The following is a 24,312-nucleotide window of genomic DNA, read 5'->3' as shown; positions in this document are numbered from 1 at the left end:
CTTCCTCTTCTTCAGGCGCATTCCCTTCCGCACCCCCGGATAGGGAATCCAAAAGGCTGGAACAGTTTGGCAAGAAGTTGTTTTCTTCCTCCAGTCTTGCACTGCGATCTGTGGCCGCTATACCCACTCTTTGTGGGATACGGTTGCGCAAGTCCTGCCGCTGATACCGGAGGAGGCCCGTGCTATCGTCTCCCAATCTGTGACTGATGGGAGAGATTTGGCAAAGTTCACAATCTGTTGTGGGCTGGACACGACCGACTCTCTGGGCAGATCGGTTGCTACGACTGTGGCCTTATGACGGCACGCCTGGTTGCGTACTTCTGGTTTTGCTGGGGATGTCAAACAGTCACTCATGGACATGCCCTTTGATGGCTCACGTCTCTTGGGAGACAAAGCGGACTTGGCCTTGGAGAGATTCAAGGATTCCCGGGCTACGGCCTGGTCCCTCGGTCTTTCCTTTTCCCCTCTCCTCCCACAGTCCGCTTTTCTCCCCTTTCGTGGCCACAGAAGGGGCTCCCCGTCACGTCCTCCACCAAGCCGCCCACGCTGTTCAACCTCTGCGTTGCCAGGGATGCGGAATCCCACATGCCCGTGGGACAGGGAACCAGAGGTCTGCCCAGTCCACCTCTGCCCCTGCTGCAGCCTCCAAACCCTCCTAATCCGTCCTCTAACTCCCGACCAGTTGGTGGCAGGATTTGACATCACCTGCCCCACTGGGAAACCATCACCAAGACCAGGTGGGTCGTGATTGTTATTCCCGCTACTTTCTGATACCAAAAAAGGACAAGGGCTTGCGTCCTATCCTAGACCTTTGGGACCTAAACTACTTCCTCAAGAAAGAGAAATACAAAATGCTCACCCTGGCTCAGGTTCTGTCTGCCTTGGACCCAGGAGACTGGATGGTAGCGTTGGACTTGCAGGACGCTTATTTCCACATCTCCATCCTGCCTATCCACAGATGTTACCTATGATTCATGGTAGATCACAGGCACTTTCAGTTTACCGTGCTCACCTTTGGCCTTACCAGCACCCCTCGGGTGTTAACGAAAGTGATGGCAGTGGTTGCAGCTCATCTGCACAGGTTAGGGGTCTCAGTCTTTCCCTACCTCGACGACTGGCTGTTGAAGGCAGACTCGGCCCAGAAAGTCGTCTCCCACCTTCAGACTACAGTGAACCTCCTTCACACGCTGCGGTCCACGATAAACGTGCCGAAGTCACACCTGACTCCCTCTCAGATGCTCCCTTTCCTCGGAGCGGTTCTGGACACAGTGCAGTTTCTGGCTTATTCTCCCGAAAAGCGAGTCCAAGACATTCAGGCTATGATTCTTATCTTTCAGCCTCAGGCTTGGGTTTCAGTGAGACTGACTCTGAGGCTGCTGGGCCTCATGGCCCCCTGCATCCTGCTAGTAACACATGCCAGATGGCATATGTGGGCTCTGCACTGGGACCTGAAGTTCCAGTGGGCGCAGCATCAGAGGAATCTCCCCGACATGGTCCAGCTCTCGGAGGGTACTGCAAAAGATCTGCAGTGGTGGCTTTCGAATCCGCATTGGGTACACGGCAGATACCTCTCCCTTCCCCAACCAGATCTCTTTATAGTGACAGATGCGTCACTTCTGGGTTGGGGCGGCCACATGGGGGAGGCGGAGATCAGAGGACTCTGGTCTCCGGTGGAGTCTGGTCTCCATATCAATCTCTTGGAGCTCCGGGCGATCAGGCTTTCGTTGAAAGTATTTCTTCCCTCTCTCAAAGGGAAAGTGGTGCAGGTGTTCACGGACAATACGACCGCCATGTGGTACTGCAACAAACAGGGTGGAGTAGGGTCCTGGACCCTTTGTCAGGAGGCACTACGCCTATGGTCATGGCTGGAACATCGGGGCATTACCCTGATGGTTCAACATCTGGTGTGCTCCCTCAGCGCCAGAGCGGACAAACTCAGCCATCGATGCACAGCCGATCACGAATGGTGTCTCCATCCGGAAATGGCGCACGGTCTCTCAGCAGTGGGGAGAGCCTTGGTTAGATCTGTTTGCCTCTGCAGAGAATGCAAAAAACAGCTGTTTTGCGCATTGAAGTTTCCAAGGCAGCACTCGCTCAGAGGCGCTTTTCATCTCAAGTGGAGATCCGGCCTCCTTTGCGCCTACACCTCTTCTGCCCAGAGCTCTTAAGAAAATCAGGCACCACCAGGCCCAAGTCATCTTGGTGGCTCCGGACTCCGCACGGAGGGTATGGTATCCAGAGCTATTGAGCATATCCATTGATCCTCCTCTCAGACTGCCTCCTCAGGCGGATCTTCTGTTGCAGCAACAGGGGACAGTTCTTCACCCAAACATGTCCAACCTCCGCCTTCATGCATGGAGATTGAGCGGCGACACTTGACGGCTTTTTTCCTTTCACCCGAAATCTGCAATGTTATCTTGGCAGCCATGGTCCAGGTCTCTGAGGGAACTGTGCAAGATCTGCAGTGTTGACTTTCGGATAGCGATTTCGGATAGTGATTGTTTCAGTGGCAGATCCCTCTCCCATCCCCAACCAGATATCTCAGTAGTGACAGATCTGTCAATCCGGGGATGGGGCAGCCACATGGGGGAGGCAGAGATCAAAGGCCTATGGTCTCCGGTGGAGTCCGGGTTCGACATCAATCTTCTGGAGCTCAGAGCAATCAGGCTTGCATTGAAAGCATTCCTTCCCTCACTCCAAGGGAAAGTGGCGCAAGTGTTTACCGACAATGCCACTGCCATGTGGAAAAGCAACAAGAAGGGCGGAATGGGGTCTTGGACCCTTTGTCAAGAAGCTCTGCGCCTCCGGACATAGCTGGAATGTCGAAGCATATACTTGGTGGTTCAACATCTGGCGGGCTCTCTGAACGCCAGAGCAGATGAACTCAGCTGTCAATGCATGGTCGATCACAAATGGCGTCTCCAAACAGAGGTCACGCAAGGACTCTTTCAGCGGTGGAGAGAGCCTTGGTTAGATCTGCTCGCCTCTGTAGAGAACGTGCAGTGTCAGCTGTTTTGCACTTTGGAGTTTCCAGGGCGGCACTCGCTCGACAACACTTTTCGTCTCAAAAGGAACTCGGGCCTCCTTCACGCCTTCCCGTCAATACCACTTCTGCCCAGAGTTCTCAAGATCAGGAACGACTGGGCCCAAGTAATCCTTGTGACTTCAGACTGGGCACGGCGAATATAGTATCCCCAGTTTTTGAGCATTATCAGACTGCTGCTTCAGGAGAATCTTCTGTCTCAGCAGAAGGGGGGACGGTACTCCTGAATCTCTCCAGTCTATGCCTCCTTGCATGGAGATTGAGCGGTGGCAGTTAACAGCTTTTGACCTTCTGCCTGAAGTCTGTAATGTTATCTTGCCAGGCAGGGATCCTTCCACCAAAACAGTGTACGCCTGTCGTTGGAATAAATTTGTGGCATGGTGTACAGACAGATCTGTTGGTCCTCATTCTGCACCTCTGTCTGAGGTTCTATTGTACATCCTCTCTTGCCCAGCTGGGCTTTGCTTTGGCCACTTAAATGTTACCTGTCTTCCATCTCTGCCTTCCTCAGACTGCGAGATCTAACCTCCTTGTTCAAATCTCCCATTGTTCAGAGGTTTCTTAAGGGACTCTCATACATGTTTCCACCTAAACCATTCATTATGCCCCAGTGGGATTTGAACCTGGTACTTAAATACCTTATGTGCACTCCTTTTGAGCCACTACATAATTGTCCTTTGCAGCTCCTCACATTGAAAACTGCTTCCCTTATCGCCATCACCTCTGCCCACTGTGAGTGAGCTACAACCTCTTTCTTCTAAGCCACCATTTCTATCTGTCCATCGTGACAAAGTGGTGCTTCGTACTAGGGCCTTTTTCCTCCCTAAAGTGGTCACACCCTTTCATGTAGGTCAATCCTTCACTTTGCCTACTTTTTACACACCCCAACATCCTTCTCATGAAGTGGAGATACTCCACCGCCTGGATCCAGAAAAAGTGTGGTGTTCTACCTCAATCACGCAAAAGATTACCTGGTGGACAATGAATGAACTATTTGTAGGTTATGTGAGTGCAAATAAAAGACGAGCTGTGCAGAAGCAGACCATTTCTCGATGGGTTTCCCTCTGACACAGAAGCAACCCCCTGAGGGTTTGCCTGCTCGTTTCACCAGAGCAACTGCTGCAACCAAAGCACTGGCATGCAGAGTTCCGGTCCTGGACACCTGCCAGGCAGCAACGTGGGCATCTCTGCACATGTTCACAAAGCATTACTGCTTGGACAGTCAGGTCCGCGGAGAGAGCTACTTTGGCTGTTCAGTCTTGCAGGACTTTCTAGTCTGATCTTGGTTTGCTGCCCACCGCTGAGGATGGTATTGCTTGGGAATCTTTTCTAAGGTAAGGACTCCGCAACTAGAAATCTCTATCAGTTGAACAAGTTACTTACCTTTGGTAACAAATTATCTGGTAGAGACCTATTCTAGTTGCAGATTCCTTACCGACCCACCCATCCTCCCTGCTCTGTGAAATCATTTCTAAGGACAGGGAATCCCTTTCAGGTCCCTAGTTCTGGTGCACCATTGTCAGTGCTCTTCATGGAGCAGAGTTACTGGCGTGGAAAGTCGTAAAAAGAAACTGACGTCATCACGCCGGGTGGTGCCTATATACGATCATGACGTCATCACAGTGACCACTGTGCCAACCAGGCACACGGAGTCGACTGACGGCACCTGATGGCGCGCAAGGGTACTGCTTGTAGAAAAATCTCCGGATCCAGTCTGACGCCTGGGGGAAATTCTAAGGTAAGGGATCTGCAACTAGAATATCTCTACCAGATAACTCGTTAGAGAAGGTAAGTAACTTGTTAGTTTAGCATTAATGTGTGTCATCAAGTTGGGGATTCCCCTCAACTGGTATAGCTCCTGTTGAGTACTGTTTTGTCAAAGTAGTAGTTATCCATTTAAATTTGTTGAACCCCTCCGCCTCGCATTCATTATAACTTGGTTTCCTTTCTTGTATAGACAGAATGCCAAAGTGCCATTATAAAGCCCTCCATTATATTGTTAATTGTGGAGGTCTGGAACTGGTCAATTTATGCAGGGAAGTAATGACCCTAGTCTGTGAAGTTGATTCTAGCACGGCTGCCCACCCCACACTTATGGCTGAACCCAGCACAAAGACAGATTCTTTGAGCAGGTATAAGACTGCTTTATGTGAGTGGAGCATTGCCAAAAAGAAATGGGCAAAGCTGTTTTTATCAGCATTGGTGTTTGTTTTGAAGTGTCTTTTATCCACCAGCTGCAAAAGCACTTTAACTGTTCGTTTTGAGTAAACTAAGGGGCTCTGGAGGCTTGGCTCCATTTGCACACTTACTCGGAAACCCTTCATTCGGATAGCTCTAATGAGATTGCAGGTACCGATGACTTTGTGATATGAAAAGCCAACAACTTTCAAAGGAAGGTTAGATTTGTTAGGCCTGCTGATGTTTTGCCTTCGGAAGTTCACGACAAATGGGCTTTTTAGTGTTCTCCTTCATGGGTTCTTGTAGGAAGTTGGCTCTGTATTGTGCTATTTCAAAGTAAGGAATAGCATGCACAGAGTCCAAGGGTTCCCCTTAGAGGTAAGATAGTGGCAAAAAGAGATAATACTAATGCTCTATTTTGTGGTAGTGTGGTCGAGCAGTAGGCTTATCAAAGGAGTAGTGTTAAGCATTTGTTGTACATACACACAGGCAATAAATGAGGAACACACACTCAGAGACAAATCCAGCCAATAGGTTTTGTTATAGAAAAATATATTTTCTTAGTTTATTTTAAGAACCACAGGTTCAAATTCTACATGTAATATCTCATTTGAAAGGTATTGCAGGTAAGTACTTTAGGAACTTTGAATAATCACAGTAGCATATATACTTTTTACATAAAACACAATAAGCTGTTTTAAAAGTGGACACAGTGCAATTTTCACAGTTCCTGGGGGAGGTAAAGTATTGTTATTTTTAGCAGGTAAGTAAATCACTTACAGGTCTCAGTTTTGGGTCCAAGGTAGCCCACCGTTGGGGGTTCAGAGCAACCCCAAAGTTACCACACCAGCAGCTCAGGGCCGGTCAGGTGCAGAGGTCAAAGAGGTGCCCAAAACACATAGGCTTCAATGGAGAGAAGGGGGTGCCGCGGTTCCAGTCTGCCAGCAGGTAAGTACCCGTGTCTTCGGAGGGCAGACCAGGGGGGTTTTGTAGGGCACCGGGGGGGACACAAGTTAGCACAAAAAGTACACCCTCAGCAGCGCGGGGGCGGCCGGGTGCAGTGTGCAAACACGCATCGGGTTTTCAATGAGAGACCAAGGGGTCTCTTCAGCGGTGCAGGCAGGCAAGGGGGGGGCTCCTCGGGGTAGCCACCACCTGGGCAAGGGAGAGGGCCTCCTGGGGGTCACTCCTGCACAGAAGTTCCGTTCCTTCAGGTGCTGGGGGCTGCGGGTGCAGGGTCTTTTCCAGCCGTAGGGACTTTAAGTTCAGGCAGAGCAGGTTTCTTTGGAAGGCAGGAGACAGGCCGGTAAGTCTGGGGCCAAAGCAGTTGGTGTCTTCTTTTCTTCCTCTGCAGGGGTCTTTCAGCTCAGCAGTCCTCTTCTTCTTGTTAGTTACAGGAATCTAAAGTTTTAGGTTCAGGGAAGCCCTTAAATACTAAATTTAAGGGCGTGTTTAGGTCTGGGGGGTTAGTAGCCAATGGCTACTAGCCCTGAGGGTGGGTACACCCTCTTTGTGCCTCCTCCCAAGGGGAGGGGGTCACATCCCTAATCCTATTGGGGAATCCTCCATCTGCAAGATGGAGGATTTCTAAAAGTAAGTCACTTCAGCTCAGGACACCTTAGGGGCTGTCCTGACTGGCCAGTGACTCCTCCTTGTTCTCATTATTTCCCCCGGCCTTGCCGCCAAAAGTGGGGCCGTGGCCGGAGGGGGCGGGCAACTCCACTAGCTGGAGTGCCCTGTGGTGCTGGAACAAAGGGGGTGAGCCTTTGAGGCTCACTGCCAGGTGTTACAGCTCCTGCCTGGGGGAGGTGTTAGCATCTCCACCCAGTGCAGGCTTTGTTACTGGCCTCAGAGTGACAAAGACACTCTCCCCATGGGGCCGGAAACATGTCTCGGTTGTGGCAGGCTGCTGGAACCAGTCAGCCTACACAGATAGTCGGTTAAGGTTTCAGGGGGCACCTCTAAGGTGCCCTCTGGGGTGTATTTTACAATAAAATGTACACTGGCATCAGTGTGCATTTATTGTGCTGAGAAGTTTGATACCAAACTTCCCAGTTTTCAGTGTAGCCATTATGGTGCTGTGGAGTTTGTGTAAAACAGACTCCCAGACCATATACTCTTATGGCTACCCTGCACTTACAATGTCTAAGGTATTGCTTAGACACTGTAGGGGCACAGTGCTCATGCACTGGTGCCCTCACCTATGGTATAGTGCACCCTGCCTTAGGGCTGTAAGGCCTGCTAGAGGGGTGACTTATCTATACCTGCATAGGCAGTGAGAGGCTGGCATGGCACCCTGAGGGGAGTGCCATGTCGACTTAGTCGTTTTGTTCTCACCAGCACACACAAGCTGGCAAGCAGTGTGTCTGTGCTGAGTGAGGGGTCTCCAGGGTGGCATAAGACATGCTGCAGCCCTTATAGACCTTCCTTGGCATCAGGGCCCTTGGTACCAGTGGTACCATTTACAAGGGACTTATCTGGATGCCAGGGTGTGCCAATTGTGGATACAAAAGTACAGGTTAGGGAAAGAACACTGGTGCTGGGGCCTTGTTAGCAGGCCTCAGCACACTTTCAATTCAAAACATAGCATCAGCAAAGGCAAAAAGTCAGGGGGTAACCATGCCAAGGAGGCATTTCCTTACAGTTCTGCAAAGGGGTAAAGATGCCCAACAGTTCCGGAGCAGTTGTCAGCAGCATGCTTCTATCAAATGTGATGGCGGAGGCTAGATGGTAGAGTAACACTGTTAAAACGCCTGTAGCTAAAATGTGATTGGTGTGATTTGAGAATTCTATGACATTTTGTGTCCAATAACTCATGTTGAGTGCACCGTTTCTTTGGCAAATGGAAGGGTTCTGGTTTCAGCCATTTGATTAATCTTCAAGCATAACCCAGAGGACAGGGGTATTTGGTTTTGGTAAATATTTTGACTTTTCAAAATAGCAGCCAGTAATTTCCCTCGGCTCTGTAACGCTCAAACTACTGGGGAATTAAATTTAGTCTTGATACATGCCCTTACAGGCTCTCTGTCTTTGCCTAAATTGTCCTTTACATTGTTGTAGTTTAACCCCGATTTCCTTATGGTGTTACATCATTGCAATGGATACGCAATTTAACTCAAAGAACCATTGTTTGAGTGTCTGTTTTGTTATTTTTTTGTGCACATTCAGTTGCGTTTTATGGTTAGTTTTGCAATAGTTAGCATGAGTAATGTGAGTTTTTTTTCCTCAAGATTTGTGTTGTGTTTGTATAGGTGGGTGAACCGAAGCACTTCTTGTTTTTCTATTTATTGGTGTCATTTGATTTGCAGAGCTTAGTTTTCATTAGAAAAACTATTTAAATGTTTTCAGAAGTTAATGTACAGTATAAAAACGTGTTTTAAACTGCTGTTAATGTATTACAAACACATCCATACTCCTTGTAAACATTTATATGAACAAAATACTCAAAATGTATTTTGTAAGCATGTATATGGAGACGGGTGTGTTTTTAAAATGTTTGTCATGAAGAGTGCATCTCTGTGTTACAAGTGGAGTCAGGAGTGTAAGTCTTAAGTGTGTGTTCTCGAAGGTCTGTGTGTGAGGAGTCTTTCAAGCATGTGTAGAGTTCGGAGTGTTGTCATTGTATTTTCCCGGTATGTATCATTTTGAGTGTATATGTATTAAATGTTTGTGTCACATGTAGTAGTGTATCGGGTAAGTCAGTTACAATGTATATTGAACCATGAGTATGTGTTCTTAATGTTTGAAAGGAGCGTGTCTTTGAAGAGTATGTGCAGTAGGAGAGTGGGATCATGAGTGTAGTATTATTGGATTGGGTGGGCTTGTGTATTACGTGGAGTATTTCCATCAGGTGACTTTGAACGCTCGCACCCGCCATGTTGAAGGTTGTACATCAGTCTGGGTGCACATGGATTATGGATTTTAATGTCTGTCAAGCACATAGTGTGCTCATAATATGTAATGCGTCTGGCATGCGGATATGTATAAATAAAGAAAGCCAGATGTAAAAATTCTATTTGATGGTGAAAACATTAGACATTGGAAGGAGACGTGGGAATACTAAAGTTAAAAGCAATGATGGAACATAGTTATAATTGAGATACATAAGATGACTTAATAAAGAAAATCTATGCAATAAAGGTTAGTACAAAAAGAAAACTTATTCCGGTAAGTCAACATTGTTAAATAATGACATATTTTATTTGGCTTCTTTGATTTATACAATTTTACTTATTCATATTTATACCTTTATTTGATTTTTTTTAAACAATTGAGTGGCTGCAGATTTTCAGGGGCATGACATGAAAAATAATCTGTAGGTGACGTTTTTGGGAGCTTTTGTACCAGGCATGTGAGGATATTGTATATGGTATGAACATTAAACCTAGAAAGTGTTGCTCTGACTGACAGTGATGGCTTATCATTCCATGTGCAATAAAATGATTGAGATGGGCTGTAATGTGTGCAGTTTCCCTGTCTCTAAATATTGCACATAATCTGCAGTCCCTATGCATCAGTAGATTCCAGTCAATTGTATGAAAATGTTGGATCATTGATTCACTTCTGCGCTATGTCATTTAAGTTCCCATCATGAAACTTATACAACACTCGTCTTTTTCTGGAAGGGCTATATATTGTCAGAAACCTTCAACTGTTAATTACTTTAACCACTTTAATGAAGGACTATCCAGCACCTATTGTTTTTCAGAAATTAGCATTTCCTTGCTTTAAAATGGTTTACCTTTTTCCTATTTAGATCCAAAAAATTAGTTCAAGAATCGGACCAGCATCTGAAAGACATTGAGAAGGTTTTACAGAACGACAAGCGCTATTTGGTGCTCGACTGTGTGCCCGAAGAAAGGCGCAAACTAATTGTGTCATACGTGGACGATCTGGATCGCCGGGGCCCTCCACCACCTCCCACAGCATCTGAACCCACCAGGCGGTCGACAAAATAATGCTGAAAGACTCTGTGGATGGAAATGTGGGAAGATGCTTGCATGAGCCACCTGTCAATATTTTTTTTTACCATGTGCATTACAACGAACGGTCACAGAAAACCCCCTTGATCGGAGGAGCAGAGGAAAAAGCAGCATTTGTGAACAGATAATGGCCTTTGTACAAAAAAAAATGAACCTATACAATATTTATGCTTTTCTTTGTGTAGCATGGATAGTCACAAATACAGAATCTTTAATTCTGACTTGACCTTTAAAAGAAATAACCTGTAGTATTTACATTTTTCTCCTTTTTTTTGTTTTGTTTTTTAAATTTTAAACGGAAGAAACGGTCATAGTCACCGTGAGGCAGCAAACGGTTGTGGAATTTTTCTTTGCGGCTTCATAATCTGAAAAGAAGGCTCAACCAATTTCAACTGAAGGAAGTAGTAAACCGTGATATTTTATTTGAGCTACGTTTCCAAATGGGAATACCATGAAATTCTTGTTCAGGGTCATTTTATCCCTTCTATTTGAATGAAAATATTTCACAGCTGGTCTGCCTGATGTTCTCCAAGAGATACCGTGATACCATGATGTTTGCGCTCTCACCTTTGTACTATTGGAAACAGTAAAATTAATAGTGTCTGTTTTAAGTTTCAAGGCAGTCAAGGAAGATTTTGTTCATTGAAGTTTTCAGTTGGTACCCAAGTCTGCTTTTACTGTCCTCTCGGCGCTGTCAGAAAACCTGGTTGCTTTGCTCAAGAGAAGGTTCGTCTGGCAAGTTCTTGCTCCGCTATGTGCTGTGAAGATCACCCAGTGGTTAATAGGCCCAGGATGCCTGTAAAAATACATTTTTTTATTTGCAATGAATAAGTCTTCATCCATTTCTAGAATACACAGGCTAAATCTTGTCAACTGTATACTCCTGTTTGAATGTTAAACTTGTGTTTCTAGAGTTTAATCTTGAAACGTTGGAATTGTTCAGTTTCTGTATTTGAACAACAATAAACCAACATTTTTTATACACAGCTTGGAAAATTTTATGCCAGTGTTCCTTCATGCACACTTGAATCTGACTTTCCGTACCACCTGATGAAGAAGCTTGTCTTTTTGTCAGCAGTCTGTGGTTCCTTTGTAGCTATCAGATATGAGACCGTTTTGTTTAACATGGAAAGGAGAAATCTTGCCTTTAAGGATGGTAGTTTATATGCTTCTGTTTTCATGGGCACTTAGTTTGTTTGATATGCCCACATCATCTATGTTCATCCAGTGGATTCGGCTTTTTTGGATCTGATTGATGGTTGGGTTATCTTTAGGCTGAGGTTTTAGTAGAAAGCTCTCAGGTCTGTCCTCTCTACTTTTTACTCGGCAATTGGCTGCAGTAATTAAAAAAATAATTCTTATGAACGTTTATGCTGAATTTCCATATCGTAATGAGTGCAGGAGCAGCAATTTCCCGGTATTAGTAGCAGATATCTATGTTCAGGATTATCCATTTTTTCATTCCCTAACTTGGCAATGATTAAGGTAAATGGTCATAATTTGAGCAGCTGCGAGGTCCTAACAACTTCTTACACCATCCTAGTAAATTTGCAAATCAAGCTAGGCTAGCCTGTGTAAAGGGCAATAAACAAAACACCAATTATTTTCAAGAAATGGTAGTCGATAGTGAACTTCCTAATCTTTTTGTCTTCAGGTAAAAGTAAAGACCAAAGCGCCCTTGTAACATGTAAGTACAGAATGGAAAAACGCTATGCCATGACAAGAATCAGCAAGTCCTGGGTTTGCTCCAATTTTATGCATAAATAGATTTACATACTATTGTGTTGTTGACACCGGCTTCGCCCTAAAAAGTTATGGAGCAGTCAGTCCAGGATTATCAAGCCGACTTTTGGCGATAAACTTCTACTCTCATATGTCTTTGACCAAACGATTTTCTAAGGATTCATTTTAACCACAGCATAGCCTGTTAGGTGGTGTGGTTTAGCCTTATCCCCAAATGTAAGTCTATCTCAAAAATCAAATATTGCACACCAGAGGTGGCCTAGCCAGTCCTGAAGGACGAACCCTGGCACCTAGGACTTTTTCAATTGCAACTCAGTTGCTTCACTTGTTTAACTAGAATGGCCTACTTAGATTTCCACAAACTTGTCAAAACCTGATTGTTCCTGCATTTCCTTTTGTGCATACTTGGTCCGTGAATTAATGTATTCCATCTGCACTTCCTTTAGATCAAAGCTCTCTGAAATGCCTTGTGGTGTCCTTCAACGGAGTATATTTATTTAGCATTAAATGTGACAGGCACCATGTAAGGCTTTCTCGATAAAGCATGTGAACTCAATTACTTTGGGCATTTTAGGCTTGTATTATTGACTTGAAGGTAGCTGATATGGATACTTCGCATCAATAAGTAGTCCGATTTTTTTTTTTTGTAGAGGAACACAGTAAACCCTGGTTTGTCTGCTGGAGAAGCCTAGCCTCGAGGTGCACCGGCTCAATATAATTTAACATTAGTTGCAGCATTTTTTTATCATTGTAAATGTCGCAAGCACCCCTAGATGTTAAATGGTTTTGCCAGTGCGTGGGGTATTTGAGAATGTACAAAGTGCGCTTCACCAATAGGTTACCTAATGAAATGTGTTTTTATGGCAGACGTTGCAAGAATTGTATGATTGCTTCATTTCTCAACTTGAATCTTTGCCCCCGTGGCAATTGAACAGATTGTATGAAAGACATTTGCATCTCTTGACATGTGTACTAGTTCGCTTTTTAACAATTGTACATTTGAATTCTATTAAACTGCTAAATTTATTTTCAATTGTTTGAATGGAAAGAGTGGTTTATCTTCATCGCAATGTACTTATTTAATTTGTCGTTAGGCACCTTTCCTACTTGTAATATGTACATTTGTTATTCCTAAGTATAGGGCCTCCAAGGCCGGCTTTAAAATACATTTGTGTATCTGTGTGTGGAGTTACATTGTGTGACAGCACCAGAAGTTATGGTTGAAACAAGTTTATTTTATTGGCAACACAATTTTAAAGGGCCAAACATGCACAACGATTTACCACCGTACTAAATTATTTTGCCAAGTTTAATAAACATTCGTTGTGATAGAGTGTAGGTGAAGTGTGCGAGTTACAGGTAGGGCCACCGAAATTGTGATGCAACTGTTTCGAGAAGTATTTCTGAATTTGCAACACTTGCACCATACTCTCCCTACGTCTAGCTTATCAGTGCCCAAAGAATGTGTTTCTATCTAAGGTTAATTAAAACATACCCCAAAGTCTGCATTTAGTAGAGAGCAGTGCATGGCTCTTTTGAAACGTTAACTGGTAACATTTCAACTTTTGATTGCCATGTTTAGGCATTAGAGAGGTGAGAATTGTACTCATATGGTGTTAAAATCCCTATAGACAGACATTGGTTTTTGGGGGCCTGGAAGTTGGAGGCGAGTACCTGGTTCGGGTCTACAACAGGAGAAAAGAAACCTGCATTTTTAAGCCAAATAAATTGATTCATTTAGCTGTGAATTTTGTTTCACTTCTATGTATTCACGTTTACTTCATCATGTTAGCAAAGGAGAACAGCAGTTATTTCAAAATGACCCTAGGATAAATTATAGTTGGAGTTTAAAATAATTGTAAACATTAATGTCCTATTTCTTGAAATTTAAAGTACTTCATGGTGCAATATTGTTTTGTCTTGTAAAGTGCTGTTAGCCAGGGTTTATTTCCTGTTGAACGTATTTCCAAGGGCCTTATGGTGTAACCACATAGTAAATTGTGAAACTGAAGCAGCTTGTGTGTGCAGAAAAAATGGTGCCATTGTTATACCAAGAATATGCCCCCAGTCAAACTTCTTTATTGGCTGATTTTTTCCACTTACAGCACTAAAACAACTGAACTTCTCCCCTTCACGTGTCATGCGGCCAGTGTTTACCTCGCACAACTCGTTTTCTTATTGTAATCGTAAAACTCCCTTGAGTTTTTTTTGTTCCCCAGAAACAAGATTTGGCTGTGTATTGTGTGAATTGTATGTATGGCACTGAATTTGAAACACGCCCACTAAGCTTTTCATTCATTGAATTGAGGTTAAAATTGTCTTTGAGCAGCCATTTTAGATTTGTGAATCCTCTAACAATCATGACTGTAAACACTGCTTGGCCCACAGTTCACATATTGGAATGAGGCTCTGTAAGAACTTGGGAGCTGTTGGCATGATATTGTGTGCCAAAAAGGATCATCCTTTGAGCATATTTTATCAAACGATTACCAGGTCCAAGGAACTCTGAGAGCGACCTTAGCTTCACCATTATTCCTCCCATCTCCTCTTCTACTGGGTCAGCTGCATCTGACCTCAGTGTGCAGCTGCATTGTTATTTGTTTTGTTAGTCATTTGTTGTGCATGAATCACCTCGCGGGGGTATCTCAGCACAGCTAGGCAAGCAGAAGGTGTAGCACCATTAAAACAGTAGTCTCAAGCTTTTATCTGAAGGAGAGATTATCAGAACAAGTTCAAATTACACATGGCAGTTTATTCCAGTAGACATGAGCCAGATAGGAGAAGGCTCTAGCACCTGCTTTAGTTTTCTTTACTCAAGGAATCGTGAGAAGAGCTTTATCGCTGGACCTCAAAATTCTATCTGGGCAGTATGTTATAAGTTTCTGTGTGAGGTAAGTGGGGCCTAGACCTATGAGGGCTTTAGGGGGGAGACAGCAAATTTTTTAAATGGTTCTTTTTCTTACCGGCAACCAATGTAAAGATTTCAGAAGAGGTAAAGAGGTTGTGCCAGATGGTTGGTTGCATATTCGCCTAGTAGCTGTTTTGGACTACTTGAAGTTTTGCAAAGAGGCTATCATTAGCAAAGGCTAACAAGGTTTTGCAGTAGTCTAACCCACTACGTACAAGCCCTTGTACTAAGATTTTTCTAGATGATGAAGGTAAAAACGGGAAGGCTTTCTTCAACATTTGTAGGGTGTGGATGTAGGTACCTGTCATTAAGACCTGCTCTTTCATGGTGAGCTTGTAGTCCAGTCAGACACCTAGATTTTTCACCACCTGTTTGGGAGTGGGTATGGAGACCAGTTCGGTTGGCCACCAGTCAGTCCAGAACTGTTGGACTTTTCCAAATAGTATTATCTCAGTTTTAGCTTCATTTATTTGAAGGTAGTTAAGAGACATCCAAGCAGCGAATGTTTTCATGCTAGATAAAGAGCACTGCTTCGTGATGGCTGGATCTTTATTGAAGGATATAACCAGCTGTGTATCATCTGGCTAAGAGTGAATCTCCAAGCCATATGGTCTAACAATCTTTGACATGGTGAGACAACATAGATATTAAAAGGCGTAAGGGCTTAAACAGGAACCCTGCTGTACTTACTTGTTCATCCGTATGGATGCTGATTTGAAAGGACCTACTGAGATAATTTGTCTTCTGTTGCTTAGGAAATCCTGGAGCCATTTTAAGGCCATCCCTTGAATGCCACATTCTTGCAGCCTCTGTATCAACTTATGATGTGACACCATATCAAAGGCAGCAGAGAGGTCTAACAGCACCAGCATTGCTGGCATGTCTGACTTTAGGGCTAGTGTGATGTAGAGTGTTATTGGCACTAAAGCAGTTTCTGTGCTATGTGCCGAGAGAAAGCCTGATTGTGAGGGATCTAATATACTATTTTTCTCAAGATAGGCAGTCAGATGGTTGTGTGAGCCCTTCCAAGACTTTGCTGAGCAAGGGGAGAAGAGAGATGGGCCTGTATTTAGATACATCTGGTTCAGAGAAAAGGCCTTTTTTTGGATGGGCCTTACTAGTGCTTCTTTCCAGGACAGTGGAAAGGTCCCTGTAGTGAGTGAGTGATTGCATAAGAAACATATAGCAGGTGTCAAAGGTTCAGGAAGAAGTGCCACTATTCTTGAAGGACAGGCGTCTGTGGGGAAGCCTGGTTTTGATTTCTTAAGGCTCTTTTCCATTTTCTTTGGCATAAATGTAATTAATTTTTTGATCAAAGTAATCCACTAAAGAATCACATAAAAATTGTGATTTACATAAGATAGGATTACAACCTCTTGGGTTGGTGAATTTCTTCAAGGCTTTATAGAGTGCCTTTGATGAGTAGATTTATGTTTTGTCAGAAAGGTCCTTGCCCTGAGCGCCATTGTCGTTCTAACTTTTTGCAGTGGGATTTTTCTGAACAAAGCTCTGTAGCATACCAGGTGGCAGGTGTCCTAAGTCTGGTTATAGGACTGCTTTGTGATGAAGCAAGACAGTCAAAGGCCGAAATTAAGGCTTTATTGAATTCTTTGAGGGCTTCATTAGGGTCTAAGACCGCCTCCGAAAATTAGAATTTATACTCGGTAGCAGGGGACTCTGAGCTCATTTTGTTCCAAGGTCTGGTTATACTTCTACTGGAGGGATCTATCACAGAACTGTTGTGGTAATCTGAAATTTGATCAGGTAGTGGTCAGTCCAGACCAAAGGTAGAGGAGGGTAGCAGGGAAGATCTGGAAAGTTAGTGAATATGAGGTCTAACGTATGACCGGCTACATGGGTAGGGATGTTTATTTTCAACTGAAGGCCAAGAGGGTCGTGGTCTGAAAAGAGACCTCTGGGTCGGAGATTTTGTCGCTGTGATGATTGAAATTGCTGAGTTGAAGAAATTGTTGGGAAGTGAGGACATGAGGGGAGATGCATTCAATTTAAGTGAATTCTCTTTTTGGTCACGGGCATTTGTATAATGGTACTCTGTTCCAGGAGACCTTCGGCAAAAGAGCTCAATTCGGAAAATACAAATCTCAGCCCATCCCAGTCAACAATTTGTTTTTCTGTTAGTGTGACCTTAACTAGGCCTTTATAGGCAATGGCTATACCTCTGCCAGTGTTGCCCTCCCTGCCTATCTTATAAAACTTGATAGTTTTCTGGATTACCCAAATTTATGGCAGGAAGGGTCGAAGGGCTCATCCAGGTTTCTGCAAAAAAAGGCAATATCAGGGGTGTTGGAGGAGAGCATATCCCAGATTTCTGCAGGGTGCTTGGGTAAGGATCTCGTGTTACATAGGAGACCATTCATTTTACTGGCGGTGTGGCAGGGAGATAATTTGCTTGGAATAGTAATACATAAGGAAGGACTTTTGTTCAATTGAAAACAAGAGCAAACGCTATCTGGCTTGGTGCTCCAATAGGCAGAGTTTGGTAGGTCGCTGCCACAGCCGTAATTGCAGGTGATGTCGGTTACTGGTTATTACTGGGTATAGCGTTATACGTGTGTCCTTATTGCTGCATATTTGTCCTAACTGTCGGGTTCGGGAAGGTCCGATAGTTTATTTTATATTTCAGTGAAGGTTTCTGGTGACACAATTAACTGCAAGACCAAAGTTAAATAATATCAGAAGCCAGAATTACCATGGTTGGTTTATAATAAGCATATTAGCCGTTATTTATTTTGTACACAGCATTTTTCCTTTGCTTTAGAATAACACAAAGATATAGGGTATTTTGAAAAAGTAAAATGTTTCATTGAGTCAGTAAACCTAATGCTGCAGTTCAAGTTTTGTTACTGCTAGTTGATAAGATTTTACAGTAGTTTTTCGTTTTTAAATTTGCTTTGGCATGATAAATCTGGAGAATTCTGGGTTTAACAGTAGCAGGTTGTGTGATGAAGCTAAAAAAAAGTCAATGTCAGCAATCTGTATGGATTGTTTACTTTGCTTGGGCAGAGAATGTTCAGTAAACCAAAAACAGTGTTCATTGTATATTTGATTTCGATGAACCTAGGGCGTTTGCGTGTTTGAAGAACGAACACTAATGCCCTGCCTAGAAGGAATTGGAATGGAATGGTCATTCATGGTTATTGATTGAAATATTTAATTTACACGAATGATGCAATTCCTTGCAATTATGGAAAATAATTTGTGGGCATGTCTTCATTCCTGGGAATTATGCAATTGATCGGTGTCAACAGTGGCTGTGCAGCAATGACATCCAAATGTGCTAATGCATTTATCTAATGTGATACGTGTATTATGGTTCCCAATTCAAATTTTGGTTTCAATTTTCCATTCCCAGTCTACCTGTGACATCACTAACCACATGTACTAAACGAATTAGCTGGCGACCCTTTAGTAGTTTAGTATGGTTGTTTTTTGATGTCTCAGTGCCTGGTGCCTTAGCCAACACAGCATAAAAAGAGGCTCTCGGAGCAGAGCGCTTAACTAACCCTTTACAGTTCAGGGGAACACTTTCTTCTCAGACCCTATTATTTTCAATGTTTGTCCTGAAAGCCGTTTGCTTGTGATGCTGAAATGGGCATTTGCACTGCTGTGAAGTAACTCGCTATGCGTTTTTCTTACACAATCAAAAGTACCACACTAGCTTTGAGAACTTGAACTAAACTGCTTAGGAATTTTCAAAAAATGATAAACTGTTTACTGTAGTGTGAATTTTTGCAGCTAAAACTCCATTTCGTTTATACATTATTTGCGACCGTATGATATTGATCAGAAGGAGCAAGAGACCAGGGACTTGACTTAGGGATCTCTTGGAATTTTGGGGGAAAACAAAACAGCAATAATGGTGTGACCATGACTGTATGAAATTAAATTCCCCCTTATGTAAAAGTACTCTGCCTTCGGCCTTGTTCTTTTATTTGATCGTAGGAATCCTTAGAGACGTGTAATAACTTTAATTACATTAGGTAGTGTTTTTATTTTTATTATTTATATATTGCCTTCACAGGTTTGCTTCTTTATAAACAACAGTAAACCAGGCAGAGCAGTTTGTAACTGTAACCAGAGCCTCCAACTGACACCTTTGGAACTTATCGCATTTAAACTGTTTTTAATAACATTTCCATTAATTAACTTATTGGGACTACTAGATGTTAAATAAAAATTAAAAATAAAACAATTTATATACAAATAAACATTTGTTAAAGTTTGACCATTGCATACAAAACGATGATTGCAGAATACTTCTCTTCGAACATTAATTTGAGATACTGAGACACTGTTAGTTTAAAGCAAACGTTTTATTTTTGACAGTATGGCGTAACATTGTGGTCACCTGAGCCGTACAAGTAAAAAAAAAAAAGGTAAAAAATATTAGAATGCTATGTCCCAAAGAAGTACAGCTTGACTATAATGTAAATAAATGCATGTGATTTTTAACAATGTCCATTCCATACAATTGTAAGTAGAAAAAAATATCTATCTAAAGTCACATTTTTTTTAGTGCCCTACACTTGTGAATGACAAAATTGCACTACTGTGGTTACGGTGCTACTTATTTTTTAGATTCATTTTAAAATATATAGCATATATACATAGAGGATGTTATCCTCCCAGCTTCATTTGTTACAACCTACTGTCTCTTGATCTTGGTGTTCCCAAGGAATGGGGTCGTTATCTTGATCCGAAGGTAGTGTTTCCCGCTCATGCCAAAACTGCTCCACATCTGGAAGGACTGGTGCTTCCTTGTTGTCGGGGCTTCCGAGATGATGCTGGGAGCAGGAGTGTTCGGGGTGCAGAGGAGATGCCAATTGTTCCTGGTAATGAGCAGAATCTGGGAGACCTTCCGAGTTATCCACATGAGTTTCTTGGTTGTCAGGAGCAGCTAGTGTTTTTTTCAAAGCTATCCTTTTCCACAAGCCCTTGAAACATTCTCTGAATTCTTCCGACATAACCAAGAATATGAGTGGATGCACAGAAGAAATTGAAAACATAACACATTGAGCCATAATCTTAAATGCTTGAGGGGGAGAAGGACCACCTCTTTGTAGATGCCACATCCAAAGCCATGATATCCATTCTGGAAGCCATAGGAAGGAAAATGTGAGCGAGACGCTCAGCAACATTACAGTCAGTCGCCTGGACCTGATTTGGTTCCTCAGGTTCTGGGTTTTGGTCCCTCTGCGTTGGCATTGGCTGTATGCTTTCCAAAAATACAAGCATTCCAGGAGAAAAGGGATGCAGAAAACAAATATGGGGAATAGTTTAACGAAAATAGCCATGAATTCATGTGCATACTCTGGAATGTCCAAAAGGCACACCATAGAGCCTGCCAGTTGCTTGGTGGAGGTGAAGAACCATTCGGAAAGTGGTAAAATAAATGCCACAAGCCATGTAGACACCAGAATGGCCACAATGGTGTGATGCTTGATGTTGACTTGTTTGGTAGGGTTGCTGGCATACATATAGCAGGCTTTAGCCACCACTGCTATGGTAATGCTCTTAGCAGTCATGCAGACGTGCACGAACCAGTCTGACGTTTTGCAGACAAACCAGCCCAGGTTCCAAGTTTCTTTGGAATATACTGCAGCCCGGAAGGGAACAACGAACGCCAGAAGGAGGAGATCTGCGCAGCTCAAATTAAAGATCAAGGAGTGGATCAGTGAGGGCTTCCCTTTCCTGGAATTGTGGAGCAAGATTCCGATCACGCACATGTTGCCTGCAAAGCCCACTAAGCAGATGACCACGAGAAGGGCAGGGACCATCACCTTCCACTCCCTGGAGTCCGGTGGCAGGTACCCGCCAGCCAAGTGTATATGCTGGGGAAGTAGAGAGCTGTTTGGTGAGCTAAAATTGGCGAATTGCACCGGAACCGTCTCCATCGGGAATTCACCCAAAGAAAATCCGCTGCTTTCCCAGAATCTGGTTTCTGTGCCTGCTTCTTGTGCTGTGGGCTGAACGGCATGAAAGTGCAGCCCCCTCTTCAGTCTCAAGCTTTATAGCTAGAAGTCCTTTTGATTGACAGCTCCCACTAGGAGTACAGTGGCTTCTGCTCATTAGCAAGTGTAATGGCGCCTTTTTTGTCCCATCGAGTAATTAAAACACCGCTCTATTAAATTATGCACAAGGAAAGGGAGTGTCACCAGTCGGGAGAAACAGTAAAGCTATTTAATCTCCTATAAATGTTTTCACATGCCAAAGAACTATGTATTATCTGTGGGCTATTGTTTTCTCATAACCTAAATAATGCAAACTTAATTTATTTTCCGTCTCATTTATGGTAAGGAGTTCATTGATACCCGGGTGTTCGGAAGGGATTAGTTCAGTTCCCTTGTGGTGAAATCTCGGCGTGTGAGCGCGCTCACAAGGCGAATAGGTGGAATAGATTTGTTTCATTATTTTCGTTAATTGCGTTTGGTTAACCCTTTATCAAATATTTTCATGTTAAGGTCGACGCTGTGTTCCCTAGTCTCTGGATAGTATTCAGAATGTAGAGTTGCCTTGGATTTCAAAACGTTAACTGAGGAGTATGTACTGAAATGTGCGTAATGAACAGAAAGTGCCTCAAGAAATGGCATAAGGCAATAGTTTGACAGAGGAGGCTGGCTTTTGTGGCTAAATTGTCAGATTTTAATCAAGGTGACTTAAATACTGATCCCGGCCTCACCGCCGTCTCTCGTGTGACTCTGGGGAAATGTATCTGCCTCATTTTTATTAGCTGCCCAGAATGAATTATTTAAAATATTTTACATAAGCCGGAACTGTGCGCTATAAAGGTGACGACATACACAGTAGTGCGTTTTTTTTAAATTATTGCAACATCAGCCCATACCTCCTAGTAGTACTGTAATGTAATGTATGTATGCACCACCTCTCGTAGGGGTAGGCGTTACGTCCTAACCATACAGATGCACACAGGAACCAGCATTAGCAAAGCCAGAAGGTCTTACCTATGCAAGAGCTATTGACTTTGCCAATGTGTTTTTTAGCCACATTGTACATCAGCGTGGCTGCTGTTCATCAAAGCTAGTGGTGTAGAGGGCAGTGGAGTGGCATAGAGTGGAATGGTGTAGCATGTTGTTGAATGTCTTGGATTGACGTGGTGTTGCAAGGGTGGAGGGACGTACAGTGAAGAAGAGTGGAGTAGAGGGAGTTGTGTACAGTGGAGTGTGGAAGAAGAGTGTAGTAGATTGTCAAAGTTGTATAGAGTGGAATGGAGGGGACTAGAGTGTCGTACAGTGGAATAGTGTCAGAGTGGAGTGACATGAAGGGAGTTGCAAAGAGTGTCATAGAGGGTCATAGTAGAGAGGTGTAGAGTGAAGTGCCATAGCATAGATTGGACTAAAGTGTCAAAGTGGAGTGGCATAAAATGTCATAGTGGATTAAAGTGACATTAAGAGAGAGTTGAAAGTAGAGTGGAGAAAAGTGTCATAGTGGTGTCACATTGTGCGCAGTGTTTTGGAGTGGTGTTTCCTAAAGTGGAGAGGCTTGTCATAGAGTGTAGTGGAGTGGTGTAGAGTGAAGTGGCATTTTGTGGTGTATGCATGGTGTGGTAGCACTGCCATTACAGACAACACATTTTCCATTAAATGACCATTACATTTGCAGAGACATCGCTCTACTGATACAACTATGTAGCACAAATGACAATGTGTGGAAATGTCATCAGCTAGTGTATTGATTTATTTTGATCATATTAAAATGTTTCCACCACATTTCAGAATTACAAAAAAGTGCTTCATTTTCATGCTCTCCGAATTCTGATATATTATTAAATATCTGCACAGTTTATTTACAAACATTTACATTTTTGTTGCATGCTATTAAAAAAATTAAAAAAAAACATTTGCTTCCACAGCAAGATTGTCACATAAATCCCCTCATTTTGAAGTCGGAGAAAGAAAAGGAATTACCAAGCTCCCTAGGATGACGGAGCCTGGCATTTGATCTCAGTCTTTAAATACACAACACATATGAAAAAACACGATTTCAAGACCTCTTTACAGGTCTTTAAATCTTGCTCGTGGAAAAATACAGTGAATAGGTTATGCTCCATGGGAGCATCAAACTCAAGTTGGATAGCCTAAAACAAATAAAGCCAGCTAATAGTAAGCAAGCAAATGTGAGTAACAAAACCTAAAGCAAGTGTTAAGCAATGGGCAGAATGCATTCCCAGGTAAGCTTTCAGAATATCCCCAAGATAATGATAGCGAACAAAAAAGCTGCGTTGCCTAGTAGGCTTCGACTTAAAAGGGAGTCTGGCATTCCAAAAAGATGATAGGCTGCCAAAACCAAAAAGTACACACTGAAGAACATTACTAAAAATTATTTGTTGACTTGGCATCATGAGGTAGATTCAAGTTTAATTTTGCCGTCCAGGGTGTCATTAAAACTATTTCTTTCAAGAAAAAACTTATGTACTCCCATTGGACCAGTAAGAGCATACTGGCTTCACTGAAAACGAAGGTTTGCCTTTGAGTACCTGATCATCTACAGTCTGCTTGTTGTGATACTTAAGATCGAGATTAAAGGTCATTACTGCTTCGGCCTCCTCTTTATTATGTTCCCAGAGGAAAAGGGATAACTGCATGTAGGTCTTTGGTGTCAAGTACGTTCTAAACAGACAAGTGATTACGACTTGATTAAGATATTTGGTAAATAAATAATCTAAAGTCCAGCAAGGGCAGCTTGTATGCCAGAGAGATTCCAACTTCATTCAGGCTGTTATCCTAATGTTTCAGACGAAGATTGCTCTCAGAATTGTTAGTTCTGGGACTACCTTGTCTTGTATCCTTCTGGTGCTTCATACTTTTTGGCACATGCAGACCCTTCAATGAAACTCGTTACTGTACTGGGCCTAACACTGAAGATACCTCACAGATAGGATTGGAGTTCAGATGAGACAGCCAAAGACCTATATTTGTGGACAATGGATGCCAACCTAATGTGTCAGGCTATTCTTCCCTTCTTCACCAAAGTTATCAATGATGAACAATATTTCCATTGTAGTTTTGGGTTGTCACCTGGACTTCGTGGAGCCCAGAGGCCTCTGGTCTCCGAGAGCAGTGCCTCACATCAGTTTTTTGGAGCTGCGTGCCACCCATCTTGCCCTTAAGGCCTTTCCTCCTTCCAGCAAAGGCAGGTTGGCACTGGTTCTAACAGACAATATGAAAGCCAGGTGATACTGCTACAAATAGGGTGCATTAGTGTGCCTTCTATTAGGAGGCTGTGGCAGTGGCTGGAACTGCCAAAATCTTACAATGAATTATGTAGAGGGATACTTCAGCATTGGGAAGGGCAAATTCAGAAGGTGTCATTTTAACAGTCATGAGTGCTGTCTGCATTTGTAAGTCATTGGATGTCTTCTGGTGGGGTGTACTCTCGGTTGATATTTTTGCTACCTGCAAAAATGATTTTTTTTTAGC

At 43.2% G+C, this 24,312-nt stretch overlaps 2 protein-coding genes across 3 annotated transcripts in view; one reads left to right on the top strand and one right to left on the bottom strand.

Annotated features, from left to right (window-relative positions):
• Positions 1–12,979, top strand: part of TCERG1 (transcription elongation regulator 1) — a 737,036-nt gene extending 724,057 nt beyond the window's left edge. For both annotated transcript variants that reach the window (XM_069244676.1, XM_069244675.1), the window contains one exon: positions 9,978–12,979. In XM_069244676.1, the coding sequence (XP_069100777.1) occupies positions 9,978–10,179 (202 nt within the window). In that variant the 3' untranslated portion in view covers positions 10,180–12,979. The remainder of the gene's footprint in view (positions 1–9,977) is intronic.
• Positions 12,980–19,221: 6,242 nt separating this feature from the next.
• Positions 19,222–20,769, bottom strand: GPR151 (G protein-coupled receptor 151). Its single transcript, XM_069201698.1, has one exon. The coding sequence runs from the start codon at positions 20,767–20,769 to the stop codon at positions 19,507–19,509; it is 1,263 nt and encodes a 420-aa protein (XP_069057799.1). The 3' UTR covers positions 19,222–19,506.
• Between the last annotated feature and the right edge of the window lie 3,543 nt (positions 20,770–24,312).

Source organism: Pleurodeles waltl, chromosome 7 (genome assembly GCF_031143425.1).
Source record: "Pleurodeles waltl isolate 20211129_DDA chromosome 7, aPleWal1.hap1.20221129, whole genome shotgun sequence".
Lineage (NCBI taxonomy): Eukaryota > Metazoa > Chordata > Amphibia > Caudata > Salamandridae > Pleurodeles > Pleurodeles waltl.
This window is presented reverse-complemented; position numbering and strand designations above follow the sequence as displayed.

Coding starts and splice junctions, on each gene's coding strand:
- GPR151 (XM_069201698.1), bottom strand. CDS start 20,769: ATGGAGACGGTTCCGGTGCAATTCGCCAATTTTAGCTCACCAAACAGC.